We start from the raw sequence: 14628 nt of genomic DNA on the forward strand, positions 1-14628 counted from the left end.
GAAGAAGAAGAAAGAGAGAGGGGAGTAGAAGGTGTACTAGAGAGAATTATTGGGGAGAATTTCCCCAATATGGCAAAGGGAACGAGCATCAAAATTCAGGAGGTTCAGAGAACGCCCCTCAAAATCAATAAGAATAGGCCCACACCCCGTCACCTAATAGTAAAATTTACAAGTCTCAGTGACAAAGAGAAAATCCTGAAAGCAGCCCGGGAAAAGAAGTCTGTAACATACAATGGTAAAAATATTAGATTGGCAGCTGACTTATCCACAGAGACCTGGCAGGCCAGAAAGAGCTGGCATGATATTTTCAGAGCACTAAATGAGAAAAACATGCAGCCAAGAATACTATATCCAGCTAGGCTATCATTGAAAATAGAAGGAGAGATTAAAAGCTTCCAGGACAAACAACAACTGAAAGAATTTGCAAATACCAAACCAGCTCTACAGGAAATATTGAAAGGGGTCCTCTAAGCAAAGAGAGAGCCTACAAGTGGTAGATCAGAAAGGAACAGAGACCATATACAGTAACAGTCACCTTACAGGCAGTACAATGGCACTAAGTTCATATCTCTCAATAGTTACCCTGAATGTGAATGGGCTAAATGCCCCTGTCAAAAGACACAGGGTATCAGAATGGATAAAAAAACAAAACCCATCTATATGTTGCCTCCAAGAAACACATTTTAAACCCGAAGATACCTCCAGATTTAAAGTGAGGGGGTGGAAAAGAATTTACCATGCTAATGGACATCAGAAGAAAGCAGGAGTGGCAATCCTTATATCAGATCAATTAGATTTTAAGCCAAAGACTATAATAAGAGATGAGGAAGGACACTATATCATACTCAAAGGGTCTGTCCAACAAGAAGATTTAACAATTTTAAATATCTATGCCCCCAATGTGGGAGCAGCCAACTATATAAACCAATTAATAACAAAATCAAAGAAACACATCAACAATAATACAATAATAGTAGGGGACTTTAACACTCCCCTCACTGAAATGGACAGGTCATCCAAGCAAAAGATCAGCAAGGAAATAAAGGCCTTAAACGACACACTGGACCAGATGGACATCACAGATATATTCAGAATATTTCATCCCAAAGCAACAGAATACACATTCTTCTCTAGTGCACATGGAACATTCTCCAGAATAGATCACATCCTCGGTCCTAAATCATGACTCAACCGGTATCAAAAGATTGGGATCATTCCCTGCATATTTTCAGACCACAATGCTCTAAAGCTAGAACTCAACCACAAAAGGAAGTTTGGAAAGAACCCAAATACATGGAGACTAAACAGTATCCTTCAAAAGAATGAATGGGTCAACCCGGAAATTAAAGAAGAATTGAAAAAAATCATGGAAACAAATGATAATGAAAATACAACGGTTCAAAATCTGTGGGACACAACAAAGGCAGTCCTGAGAGGAAAATATATAGCGGTACAAGCCTTTCTCAAGAAACAAGAAAGGTCTCAGGTACACAACCTAACCCTACACCTAAAGGAGCTGGAGAAAGAACAAGAAAGAAACCCTAAGCCCAGCAGGAGAAGAGAAATCATAAAGATCAGAGCAGAAATCAATGAAATAGAAACCAAAAAAACAATAGAACAAATCAACGAAACTAGGAGCTGGTACTTTGAAAGAATTAATAAAATTGATAAACCCCTGGCCCGACTTATCAAAAAGAAAAGAGAAAGGACCCAAATAAATAAAATCATGAATGAAAGAGGAGAGATCACAACTAACACCAAAGAAATACAAACTATTATAAGAACATACTATGAGCAACTCTACGGCAATAAATTTGACAATCTGGAAGAAATGGATGCATTCCTAGAAACATATAAACTACCACAACTGAACCAGGAAGAAATAGAAAGCCTGAACAGACCCATAACCAGTAAGGAGATTGAAACAGTCATTAAAAATCTCCAAACAAACAAAAGCCCAGGGCCAGACGGCTTCCCGGGGGAATTCTACCAAACATTTAAAGAAGAACTAATTCCTATTCTCCTGAAACTGTTCCAAAAAATAGAAATGGAAGGAAAACTTCCAAACTCATTTTATGAGGCCAGCATCACCTTGATCCCAAAACCAGACAAGGATCCCACCAAAAAAGAGAGCTATAGACCGATATCCTTGATGAACACAGATGCGAAAATACTCAACAAAATACTAGCCAATAGGATTCAACAGTACATTAAAAAGATTATTCACCACGACCAAGTGGGATTTATTCCAGGGCTGCAAGGTTGGTTCAACATCCGCAAATCAGTCAATGTGATACAACACATCAATAAAAGAAAGAACAAGAACCATATGATACTCTCAATAGATGCTGAAAAAGCATTTGACAAAGTACAACATCCCTTCCTGATCAAAACTCTTCAAAGTGTAGGGATAGAGGGCACATACCTCAATATCATCAAAGCCATCTATGAAAAACCCACCGCAAATATCATTCTCAATGGAGAAAAACTGAAAGCTTTTCCGCTAAGGTCAGGAACACGGCAGGGATGTCCATTATCACCACTGCTATTCAACATCGTACTAGAGGTCCTAGCCTCAGCAATCAGACAACAAAAGGAAATTAAAGGCATCCAAATCGGCAAAGAAGAAGTCAAATTATCACTCTTCGCAGATGATATGATACTCTATGTGGAAAACCCAAAAGACTCCACTCCAAAACTGCTAGAACTTATACAGGAATTCAGTAAAGTGTCAGGATATAAAATCAATGCACAGAAATCAGTTGCATTTCTCTACACCAACAGCAAGACAGAAGAAAGGGAAATTAAGGAGTCAATCCCATTTACAATTGCATCCAAAACCATAGGATACCTAGGAATAAACCTAACCAAAGAGACACAGAATCTATACTCAGAAAACTATAAAGTACTCATGAAAGAAATTGAGGAAGACACAAAGAAATGGAAAAATGTTCCATGCTCCTGGATTGGAAGAATAAATATTGTGAAAATGTCTATGCTACCTAAAGCAATCTACACATTTAATGCAATTCCTATCAAAGTACCATCCATCTTTTTCAAAGAAATGGAACAAATAATGCTAAAATTTATATGGAACCAGAAAAGACCTCGAATAGCCAAAGGGATATTGAAAAAGAAAGCCAACGTTGGTGGCATCACAATTCCGGACTTCAAGCTCTATTACAAAGCTGTCATCATCAAGACAGCATGGTACTGGCACCAAAACAGACACATAGATCAATGGAACAGAATAGAGAGCCCAGAAATAGACCCTCAAATCTATGGTCAACTAATCTTCGACAAAGCAGGAAAGAATATCCAATGGAAAAAAGACAGCCTCTTCAATAAATGGTGCTGGGAAAATTGGACAGCCACATGCAGAAAAATGAAATTGGACCATTTCCTTACACCACACACAAAAATAGACTCAAAATGGATGAAGGACCTCAATGTACGAAAGGAATCCATCAAAATCCTTGAGGAGAACACGGGCAGCAACCTCTTCGACCTCTGCCGCAGCAACATCTTCCTAGGAACAACGCAAAAGGCAAGGGAAGCAAGGGCAAAAATGAACTATTGGGATTTCATCAAGATCAAAAGCTTTTGCACAGCAAAGGAAACAGTTAACAAAATCAAAAGACAACTGACAGAATGGGAGAAGATATTTGCAAACGACATATCAGATAAAGGACGAGTGTCCAGAATCTATAAAGAACTTAGCAAACTCAACACCCAAAGAACAAATAATCCAATCAAGAAATGGGCAGAGGACATGAACAGACATTTCTGCAAAGAAGACATCCAGATGGCCAACAGACACATGAAAAAGTGCTCCATATCACTCGGCATCAGGGAAATACAAATCAAAACCACAATGAGAGATCACCTCACACCAGTCAGAATGGCTAAAATCAACAAGTCAGGAAATGACAGACGCTGGCGAGGATGCGGAGAAAGGGGAACCCTCCTACACTGTTGGTGGGAATGCAAGCTGGTGCAGCCACTCTGGAAAACAGCATGGAGGTTCCTCAAAATGTTGAAAATAGAACTGCCCTATGACCCAGCAATTGCACTATTGGGTATTTACCCTAAAGATACAAATGTAGTGATCCAAAGGGGCACATGCACCCGAATGTTTATAGCAGCAATGTCCACAACAGCCAAACTATGGAAAGAACCTAGATGCCCATCAACAGATGAATGGATCAAGAAGATGTGGTATATATACACAATGGAATACTATGCAGCCATCAAAAGAAACGAAATCTTGCCATTTGCAACAACATGGATGGAACTAGAGCGTATCATGCTTAGCAAAATAAGTCAAGCAGAGAAAGACAACTATCATATGATCTCCCTGATATGAGGAAGTGGTGATGCAACATGGAGGCTTAAGTGGGTAGAAGAAGAATAAATGAAACAAGATGGGATTGGGAGGGAGACAAACCATAAGTGACTCTTAATCTCACAAAACAAACTGAGGGTTGCCGGGGGGAGGGGGTTTGGGAGAAGGGGGTGGGATTATGGACATTGGGGAGGGTATGTGATTTGGTGAGTGCTGTGAAGTGTGTAAACCTGGTGATTCACAGACCTGTACCCCTGGGGATAAAAATATATGTTTATAAAAAATAAAAAATTAAAAAAAATTTTTTCAGTAAAGACAAAGTGATGTGCTTCTTATAAAGCACTTGAAAGAATAAATTGAATGTAAATTTTCTGTGTTACCACAGGCCAAAAAAAAAAAAAAATTTGCTAAGACTTGTTTGGTGTCCTATCATAGGATCTATCCTGGAGAATAATCTGTGTGGACTTGAAAAGGATGTGTATTCTGCAACAGTTGATTGAAATGTTTTATATATGTCTTTTAAGTCCACTTGGCCATAGTATGGTTCAATTCCAAGACTTTCTTGTTGCTTTTCTGTCTAGATGATCTACCCATCACTGGAACCTAGGGTATTAAAGTTGCTATTTTTGTGTTGTTACCTTTCCTTCCTTCAGATCTGTTAATATTGCTTAATATATTTAGGTGCTCTTGTTGTGTATGTATATATTTATGATTTTTGTATCATCTTGATGTATTTACTCTTTTATCATTATATGATAACTTTCTTTGATTCTGTTCCTATTTTTTGGCTTAAAGTCTATTTTGTCTGATATAAGTGTAACTATAATTTTTTATGTTCTACTTGCATGGAATACCTCCAGTCCCTTCATATTGAACCTACATGTATCTTTAAACCTGAACAAATCTCTGGTAGGCAGCAAGTAGCTGGGTCTTGTTTTTTATCTGTCATTTTGCAGATTTTTTTGTCTAGTATTATGCTGTTTCTAATCCTATGCTAGTACTGATGCTGTTTGTTGCTGTTTGAGATTTACTAACTCTCTATTGTCTTCTGAGGGAGAGAATTTGTCTTTCTTACAGCTTAGGCTCTCTACATGACTTCCCCCCATCCTTTCCATTCTTCCAGCATAGTTATATCATTAGTGTGTTTTGGCCTCAAGCTTCGATGATGGAGATGTCTTCAAACGTCTGCTGGTGCTCTTCATTCTCATTTAAGAGTGAGACACTAGAACAGGATTGGAGCTCTGTGTGCTGGAAGCCCACATAGTTGCTGTTCCATATTGCCTCCTTCCTAGTGGCCTGATTGTCCCTGCAGTATTTTCCACTGCCCAGGAGCACTCACGTTGATCTAAAGGTTTCTGGAGTCTAAACCTTTCTTCAAAATCATCACAAACTGGAAACTTCTCCAGAGTAGGTGGGTGAGTTGAAGATTCTTATTTCCTATAAATCTTCTTTGAAATATCCTCTTCACTCAGGGGGAAAACAGGAGAGAAAAGTAATGAGAAGGAGAGTGGACAGGGTTTCCATTAATTAAGGATGTTGTCTTGCACTTTAACATGGAAGCTTCTAAAAAGAAGTCTGCATTTGGGTTGGTTGTCAGAGTCTAGTACTTTCTTACTCAACCAGAGTCACCTTGATCTGCCTAGTGTAATGGGTAGAGCATGGGTTTTAAAGATAGATCTGCATTCAGATCCATGCTCACTATTAATATTGTGGCAAATGCCATAACCTGAGAGTCTCATCTGTAAAATGGGAATACTGCTGATATCATAGGGCTGTTCTGGAGTTAGAAATCAAGCTTGTAAAGTGTCTATTATATACATACTCCATGAATGATAATCCTGACTTCGTTAGAAACCACCTGCTGATAGTTTTAGATATAGCCTAGAGGAGGCAAAGGAATGATATAAAGGAAAATCCAGGAGCATTTTGTTGGGATGTGGTACCCAAGAGCTCTGCCTCCAGCCCAACCACAGACACCTTCAAGGAGCAGGGGAGGAGCAGACATCTGAGAGACAATGGCAACCAGGAAAGCCAACAAATCAGAATCACTGGAGACTTTACCAACCAATGAACCCTCCCTTGTTTCTTGTCCAACGACCCCACCTAGCATGACCATACATCCTGGTTTGCTACCACAAGTCCCTCATCCTTTGAAGTTCCTCAGCCCAAGCATACAGATACTGTTAGACAACCTTCCCACAACTCACACTGATGAAAGTCACTATGAGGGAGACCCACTAGGTCACTGAGGATGTGTGTCAGGCTTTGGTTATGTTGAGGAGAGTAGAGGTGAGGAGTTTGCTAAAGGTCCTGCAGGAAGGCAGAGAGGACAGGAACTGTTCCTACACAACAGATGTGATTCATCTCTCTGACTCGAGTTTCTTCATTTTCAGGTCAGGCAGTGTGAACAACAACTGGATGGACATCTATGACATGGTGGAAGATTTGGTCAATAAGTTTGACAAGTATGGCTTCTCTGTGTTAATAGTGTTGTTTCCTTCTGCCAGACATATTACAGAGCTGTTTAGACTCAGTGGGCATGGGAATCCCTCCAGTCAAGAACACAGAGCCCAGAGTGAAGTTCTGAAGCAAGAAAGGAGAGATCACAATGATTCCAAGGGTCTCAGCAACTTTACTTGGCTCCTGCCTGACAATCAGGCCATATTACTGGAGACACGGTAATATGCCCTGAGTACCTAACAGATTAGGAAACAGGAAAACCAGTAACACAGTAATTAAACACCTGGTTAAAGGCATCAGGGGCCAAAATAAAAAGGCAAAGGACTTATATGAAAGCTTACAGAAAAAAGGAAAAATTTTAATTCAAGGATGGCTTCCCAGAAGATGTGGCAATATCAACTAGGTTTTGATGGATGGGAAAGACAGGGCAACAGGAACCATCAAGAATACTTCTTATGAAATGAGTGGTCTGTTTGGCTGCAGAGTAGGGTTATCTCAAGAGGGGACTAAGAGACGAGACTGGGCATGTTGGCTTGGAGCCAAGGCCATAATAGCTCATAGTGCCATGCCATGTGGCCTAGGTTTCATGTTGTGAGCAATAGGGAGCTACAGATAGTTCTTGTTGAAGGGTTTGACATGATCAAGGTTGTGTATTAGGAAGAAAAGTCTGACAGAAATGGGTAAAATGAGTGGAAACAAGAGCCAAGAGAAGTAGGGAATTCAGCTAGAGACCTATGGTACCAATTTAGCCAAGGATAATGAGAGTCAGCATACCAGAAGACAATGGCCAGGAGCAGGAAAGCCTGGAGGGATGTAGAGATGTAGGGATACAGGCCAGGAGGGATGTAGATGAATGGCTGCCAAGAGGGAAAATAATTTCTTTGAAAGGAGGAGGGAAGAAGTGGGGAAAACAGGCAAGAAAGGAAGGACAATGATGTTCCAAAGAATGTTAGAGAAGAGAGGTCATGTGGGAGATCCTCCTGCACGAGTGTGCAGGTGTTTCTCTGTCTCCTTGTAAATGCAGCTGCCTGTGTGAGTGCCTCTGTGTGTTTGTGTGTGTGTGTGTGTGTGTGTGTGCACCTGCACACACATGTCCATAAGAGAGAAAAAAAGAGAGAACAGACTGACAGAAAAACACTATTGGGTGTTGTGAGGTAAGGATGGATCAAGATGCCATTCTGGCACACTCTTCCAGAAAGGCCAGATATCTTACAGGTCTCTGAATTCCTTACTAAAGTTTTGGGAATTTCTGGGGTTTGGGAAATGGGCCCCAAAGGATAAGAATTAGGGCGAGAGCAGGGGAACTGTCATGTACCCCCTCCCTGGCTGCTCATTGTCTTCATTTTGAGCCTCTTTCTATGACTTCTCACACACACATTCTTCCTCCTCAGCCCAAACGTGCGGATGTCTTTCATCACCTACTCCACAGAGGGCCACACTCTCATGAAACTCACATCAGACAGGTAAGTGTTGACATGGTGACCCCCAAGGCAGGCTCAGAGGGTAGGACTACAGAAAGAGCCAGGGACCAAATGAGTTCCCTGAGACCACAGGGAGGAGCCCACTGGAGTGCAGGCTGGGCACTACCCTCATTGTGCACCCTGACTCACAGATCTGGCTCCCAAACCCTTTCTGACTCCCAGCTGCTCTGACATTGGCCACCCTGTGCTAATAGATCATCACCACTCCTAAGCCCTACCTTTCACCTGTCCTGACTCTTTGTTTGTGCATTCTTCCATCTTCTTAGAACAGACTGGCTGTGAGGACTCCCAGGATGGTACAGAACAGGTGTATGGTTCCTTTACAAACAGTGAACTGCATTAAGGATTTGTGGTCATGTGTCACTCTCTGCCCTGGGCCAGTGGAGGTGCCAGTGAAACAGTCATAACCAAGGAGGAAAGTATGAGCAACATCAAATTATTGATGGTCTCAGTGAAGGGGATCTTACTTTCATGGTGGGTCTGAGACAGGGGAGCCCATGAGTAGGGTCCTGAACATCAGAATTGAGAAAGACATGACATGCCCAAAGCCTAGGTGGGCCACGGTGGGGCCAACAGTTTGCCCAAAAGCCTAGAAGAAGGGAGTTATAGAGCTTCTGAGTAGCTGGCTAAGGAAGTTAAGATTCTTGAGGGCACAAATGATTGGAACACAACACAGAGAAAGTTAAGCAGCAAAGAGAGGGTGAATATCCTTAGGACTGGATGGGTGCCAGAGTTTGAGTCACAAAGCCACCATTCAGGACCATGGAGAGAAGCCAGGAGCAGCAGAGTGAGCAAGAACAACCAGACTGCAGGAGAAGGGTGTCATGATGTCAGTGCATACAGACAGCACTCTCATCTCTGACTCCAAGAAAAGCGGGGAGTGGGATGGCTGCTCCAAGCATTAGTGGAGACACAGATTTGTGCATATGCGTGGTTATGTGTTTAGAACAGAGAGACCTGAGTGGATATGAGCTGAGTGGAAGGAATCAAGTCCATTGAGGGTGATGCTGGCAAGTGGCAGAGAGATGCATGGCTGTTGGACAGGGGGCTCTTGTGGAAGAGCTGTCACTGGGGCGGGGAAGTCTTCTGCCTTCTCTAAGGTGGGAGTCTCAGGGCTCAGATGTGAGAAGCTGTGTGGGTGCTTAGGGAGGGCCTCCTGGTTTTCTCTGGACAGAAAACATGACGTCTTCCACAAACGAGGTTTCAGGAGTGGCAGTGTACCCAGAGGAGTGGAAAAGATGTGAAATGAGATGGGACCAGGTGTGCAGCTGAGAAGAGAGCTCACACTCAGATCAGGGTCCTAAGGCTGTCAACTCCTGAGAAACCCAGAGAATCTTGACTGGAGTTAAGCTCCACCTGAGACTAGGCTTTCCCAAACGTGCCCCACTGCCTAGGAGTTGAGGAGGCCTATGGCTGAGAGCCCAGGTGGACCCTGACATTCAGAGAAAATCCTGGAGGGGACAATGTTACCTAATACAAGTGTGACTCTGGGGGTTCTGCAGAGAATGTAGGACAAGGCTAGAACCTTGCTTGGTGCTTTCTGAGCCTGTCCTGCTAGAATCGAGTAGGCTGAGAAGACATAGTCCAAGAGGGGTTTCATCTGGATGTTGGAGAAGCCAGATGGCCCAGAAGCTAGAAATACCCAGAAGTGTTGCCCAGGAGGGTGACAACAGGAGAGAGATGGAGAGGCTCCAAGGAGTTGAGACAGGTATTAAAGAGGAAGAGAGACTGCTAGGGGACAAGGAGCCTGGTGTCCCTCTCACGGACAGAGCTGGGAGTAGGGCCAGAGGGGCAGCACTCCCTGGAGGAAGCCTATTGGGCTAGACAGTGGTAAGAGATGACAGTTCCCCCATATTTGGGATGCTGTCACAAAATACAAATCTTCCAGTGTTTGATGAGAGAGAAGGGGAGAGTGCTTCTGCTAGACTGGTGTGGCTTCCACTGGCCCCAGGTCCCAGGCCTCACCTCCTGGGTTGGGTGGGCTGGGCTGGGTGGGGCTGGACCTGGGGCTCTCAGGTCTCCCCCATAGCAACACCTGCACTCTCCACAGTGAGAAGCCTTCTCGGGTCCACACACTCCTAGACTGGCTATGCCAGCCCAGCTCGTCATATGAGATTAGCCTGAACAAACCCCCAGCCTCTCCTGTGTCCCCATCCCACCCATGAGATCTGCCTTCACAGCAGTTGTCTGGCCACAGACCCATGGCAGCTAAGGGATCACTCCTCAGAGCCGCTTCAGGCTTTGGCCTTTTTCAGGAGCACATGAACTCAGGAGCCCTAGTGTGCTCACGAAGCAGCTTGCTACTTCCTTTAGCACCAGTCCAGAAGGGAAAGAAGCTTGGGGAGACCATGTCAACCTCAGGGATCTTTGGCAGTGGAGGATGGGACAGAGCAGGAGCATCAATCAGCAGAACAACTTTTCAAAACTCAGCCTTACCTGTTGGAGGATAGTGTGCCTTCCTGAGGGATCTGGTAGCTTCTAGAAATCCTGCCCATCACATTGTGAGTGGGATTTACAGTGACACCTCCATGGGTGTGCCCCACATTCACCCTGGGTCTTGGGGGGTCCCCCAAGTCTGTGTGCCCAAGACAGTGATGATTGCAGAGAAAGCCAGGCCATACTCATGGGACTAGCAAAGCAGCATCTCCCACCATATTCTCACCCGATGGAAGACAGAAGAGGCCTGAACATGGCCTGTCAATATCAAGGACAGAGGGCCAAAGGTCATGACTGGGCTACTTGGCTTGTGTCCTGCCCCAGCCAGTGGCTGACACTCAGCACAGTGGCTTCAGAACAGCTTGTGGCTGCCTTTAATATCAAGCCCCAATTACACTTAACCACCTTTCAGATTTTTTTTTCACTGTTTTTTTCTCCAGCTCCTTTAGGTGTAGGGTTAGGTTGTGTATTTGAGGCCTTTCTTCTTTCTTGAAAAAGGTTTGTATTGCTATATACTCTCCTTACTGTCTTTGATGCATCCCAAAGATTTTGAACAATTGTGTTTTCATTTTCATTTGTTTCCATGAATTTTTAAAATTCTCCCTTAATTTCCTGGTTGATCCATTCATTCTTTTTTTTTTTTATTTTCAGCATAACAGTATTCATTATTTTTGCACCACACCCATTCATTCTTTAGAAGGATGCTCTTTAGCCTCCATGCATTTGAGTTCCTTCCAACTTTCCTCTTGTGGTTAAGTTCTAGTTTCAAAGCATTGTGGTCTAAAAATATGCAGGGAATGACCCAAATCTTTTGGTACCAGCTGAGACCTGATTTATGACTCAGGATGTCATCTCTTCTGGAGAATGCTCCATGTGCACTGGAGAAGAATGTGTATTCTGTTGCTTGGGGATGGAATGTTCTGGATATATATGTGATATCTATCTGGTCCAGTGTGTCACTTAAAGCTTTTATTTCCTTGTTGATCTTTTGCTTAGATGATCTGTCCATTTTGGTGAGGGGAGGGTTAAAGTCCCCTAAGGTGACTCCAGGATGGCTTGGGGCTACTTTATTTTGATTTTCTTTCTTCTTCTTCTCCTTCTTCTTCTCCTCCTCCTCCTTCTTCTTCTTCTTCTTCTTCTTCTTCTTCTTCTTCTTCTTCTTCTTCTTCTTCTTCTTCTTCTTCTTCTTCTTCTTTTTTTGAAGTATAGCTGACACACAAAGTTATATTAGATGTAGTGTAGTATAGTGATTGCACAATTCTATACATATGTTACACTCACCACAAGTGTAGCTACCATTTATCACCATACAACATCGTTACAGTATCATAGACTATATTCTTTATGCTCTACCTTTCATCCCTGTGATTTTTTTTCTCACTCATCTTGACCCATTTTAACCCTCCCTCCAACCCCTACCCCTCTGGCAACCGTCAGATAGTTCTCTATGTTAATGAGTCTATTCCTGCTTTTTTGTTTGATTGCTGCTTCTTTGTTTTGTTTTTTGATTTCACATATAAGTTAAATCATGTATTTTTCTATCTGACTCAATCATTTAGCATAATAACTTCAGATCCATCCATGTTTTTGTAAATGGCAAGACCTCATGGTTTTTATGGCTGAATAATATTCCTAGATGACATAAACCAAACTTTCTTTATCCATTCATCTATCATTAGACACTTGAGTTGCTTCCATATCATGACTTTTGTAAATAATTTTGCAGTAAACATGAAGGTGCAGATATCTTTTTGAGTCAATGTTTTCATTTTCTTTGGGTAAATACCCCATTGTGGAATTAATGGATCATATGGCAATTCTATTTTTAATTTTTTGAGGAATGTTCACACTGTTTCCCAGCATGGCTGCACTACTTTCCATTCCCACCAGCACTGCATGAGGGTTAGCTTGGACTCGTTTGAATAATCCACACCTCATACCACCACAACCCCTTTTCTGATTTTTTTCAGAAATGAAATACGTGACAGTCTTGCTCAACTCCAGAATGTAGTGCCTTCGGGAGCCACAAACATGCAGGAAGGATTTAAAATGGTACTGAAACTAGAGTTCTGAGGATTTCTGCTTTATGGAGTTCTTAGAGTGTTCCTGGGTCCTCCCACTGCCCTCCCCCAATACTCCTTCATTTCCTTGCAGGCAAATGAGCAGATTGAACAAGAAAACACTAAAGGTAAGTTGCTTGGTGACTTCACTGTGGGCAGGTGTGGGGCAGAGCAGGCCTGAGCCTCAGGGAGGTCTGGTGCAGACACTCGTCTTACTTACTATCACTGACCTTACTATCATTGACTCTTGGAACAAGGTGCTGTCCTCTCTGGGCCATGGGTCCCTCCTCTGTGCAGGGAGGATGAAAACCAACCCTAGTGATGTGTCTCAGAGTAACATGGGGCCATACATGTACCTTCTAGGTTCGTGGTAACTGAGAGGTGCTTGAACTACACTTGGGCTGCCTGAACAAGAAAACAAAAAAGCTAGGGGGCCGAGAGAAGACAAGATTCCATTTTCAGAAAAAAAGCGCTGGATTTCACCCTCGCTACCCACACTTTGTCTCCGCCACATTTCTGGCCCTGGCTCCTTTCCCTTCGGTTCCTTCCCTCTGGCTAATGTCATCCTGTGACTGTGTCCCCAGCACTGGAAAAGGCTGTCCTCTGCTCAGAACCGTCTTCGTCTAGACTGCAGGGTTACAGCCCTTGCCGGGAAGGAAGTGTGGGCCTGGTGGGGAAGTGCACTGAGCTGGCCATGGGGTCCACAGCCCGAGAGTCTCTACCTTGTCTTCTGGACCCCTAGGTGCGCAGAAAGAGCAGGACTTTCTGAGGGCACTGCCCTGAGCCAGAGCCAGGCTGTCCACTGCCCTGCGGGACATCTGGTACAGTTGAGTCTGGCTGTCCGTCCCTTTGCTCAACTGAAAGGCTGATGCTTGTGCAGTAAAGTAGCTGGAGTTACCTTTCAGAGCAAGGGTCGTACGTCTGGTCATAGTGACGGTTCAGTAGGAAGGGCCAGAGGGAGGCTCAGCGCTGTCATCTATAATGTAGGCTGGCTAAGGCCCTTCTCCCTCCAGGGCTGGGCTGCTAGCCCTCCAGACATCGCTGATGGTGGGTGCTCGGGTCGGGGGGCCTCTCCTCTGGAGGAGGAAGTGTGCGGAGCAACACGGTGCTCCAGCAGCCTGTGGAGAGTCACCCTGGGGGCCTTTACTGATCAGGCCACTGCATGCTGCTTCTGCAGGGAAAAAGATTCCCATCGTGATTCTCTCTCTGACCGACGGAACTCTGCTGCCACAGCCCTTTGAGGATACCAAGTTCGAAGTGAGTCGCATCCATTGTTACCAGTATTCTGCTCCACATAGCTGGTGACTTATACTCAACACTTTCATTCTCTTAGGCTGAAGAGTCTCGGAGACTGGGGGCCACTGTTTACACCATTGGTGTAAAAGACTATAGGAAAGACCAGGTAATTCCAAGCAGGTAACCAGGGGCCACCTGTGAGCCTAGATGGAGAAAGCTTTCATAGGCAGTTTTCCCAGGGTTACATGAGGATGGACATGTAACCCACCACTAGTGTCTGGACAGCAGATAGCCACTGCAGAAACAAATGACAAGTGTGTAAAACCTGCTGCCAGTGGTGCTGGTGGAAGGGTGTTCCCTTTCTGAAGGGTGGGCTGCTGGCCAATGCCAGAGTCTGGCCATCGGAGTCTAACATGACTTGAGGGAAGAGACTCTTTCCTGGGATGGGGACTTCTGTGTCCTCAACCTCTGGCCATGGGCCCCAGGCACCTCCTCTGTCTTATAGCTGTTGGAGATTGCTGACAGCCCAGACCACATGTTTCCAGTGGACAATGGATTTAAGGAACTACGAAACATTGTAGGAAAAGTGAGTGAGGGATGAGAGAAAGGG

General features: G+C 43.9%; 1 protein-coding gene across 1 annotated transcript in view; it reads left to right on the top strand.

Moving 5' to 3' along the window:
- ANTXRL (ANTXR like) overlaps nucleotides 1-14628 on the top strand; it is a 65583-nt gene that overhangs the window by 30466 nt on the left and 20489 nt on the right. Inside the window, exons 2-8 of the mRNA XM_045068961.1 lie at nucleotides 6739-6810; nucleotides 8197-8268; nucleotides 12693-12774; nucleotides 12877-12910; nucleotides 13960-14039; nucleotides 14116-14184; nucleotides 14524-14604. Coding sequence (XP_044924896.1) covers nucleotides 6739-6810; nucleotides 8197-8268; nucleotides 12693-12774; nucleotides 12877-12910; nucleotides 13960-14039; nucleotides 14116-14184; nucleotides 14524-14604 — 490 coding nt within the window. The remainder of the gene's footprint in view (nucleotides 1-6738; nucleotides 6811-8196; nucleotides 8269-12692; nucleotides 12775-12876; nucleotides 12911-13959; nucleotides 14040-14115; nucleotides 14185-14523; nucleotides 14605-14628) is intronic.

Source organism: Mustela putorius, unplaced genomic scaffold, assembly GCF_011764305.1.
Source record: "Mustela putorius furo isolate JIRA1106 unplaced genomic scaffold, ASM1176430v1.1 tig00003909_pilon_pilon_pilon, whole genome shotgun sequence".
In the NCBI taxonomy this organism is placed as follows: domain Eukaryota; kingdom Metazoa; phylum Chordata; class Mammalia; order Carnivora; family Mustelidae; genus Mustela; species Mustela putorius.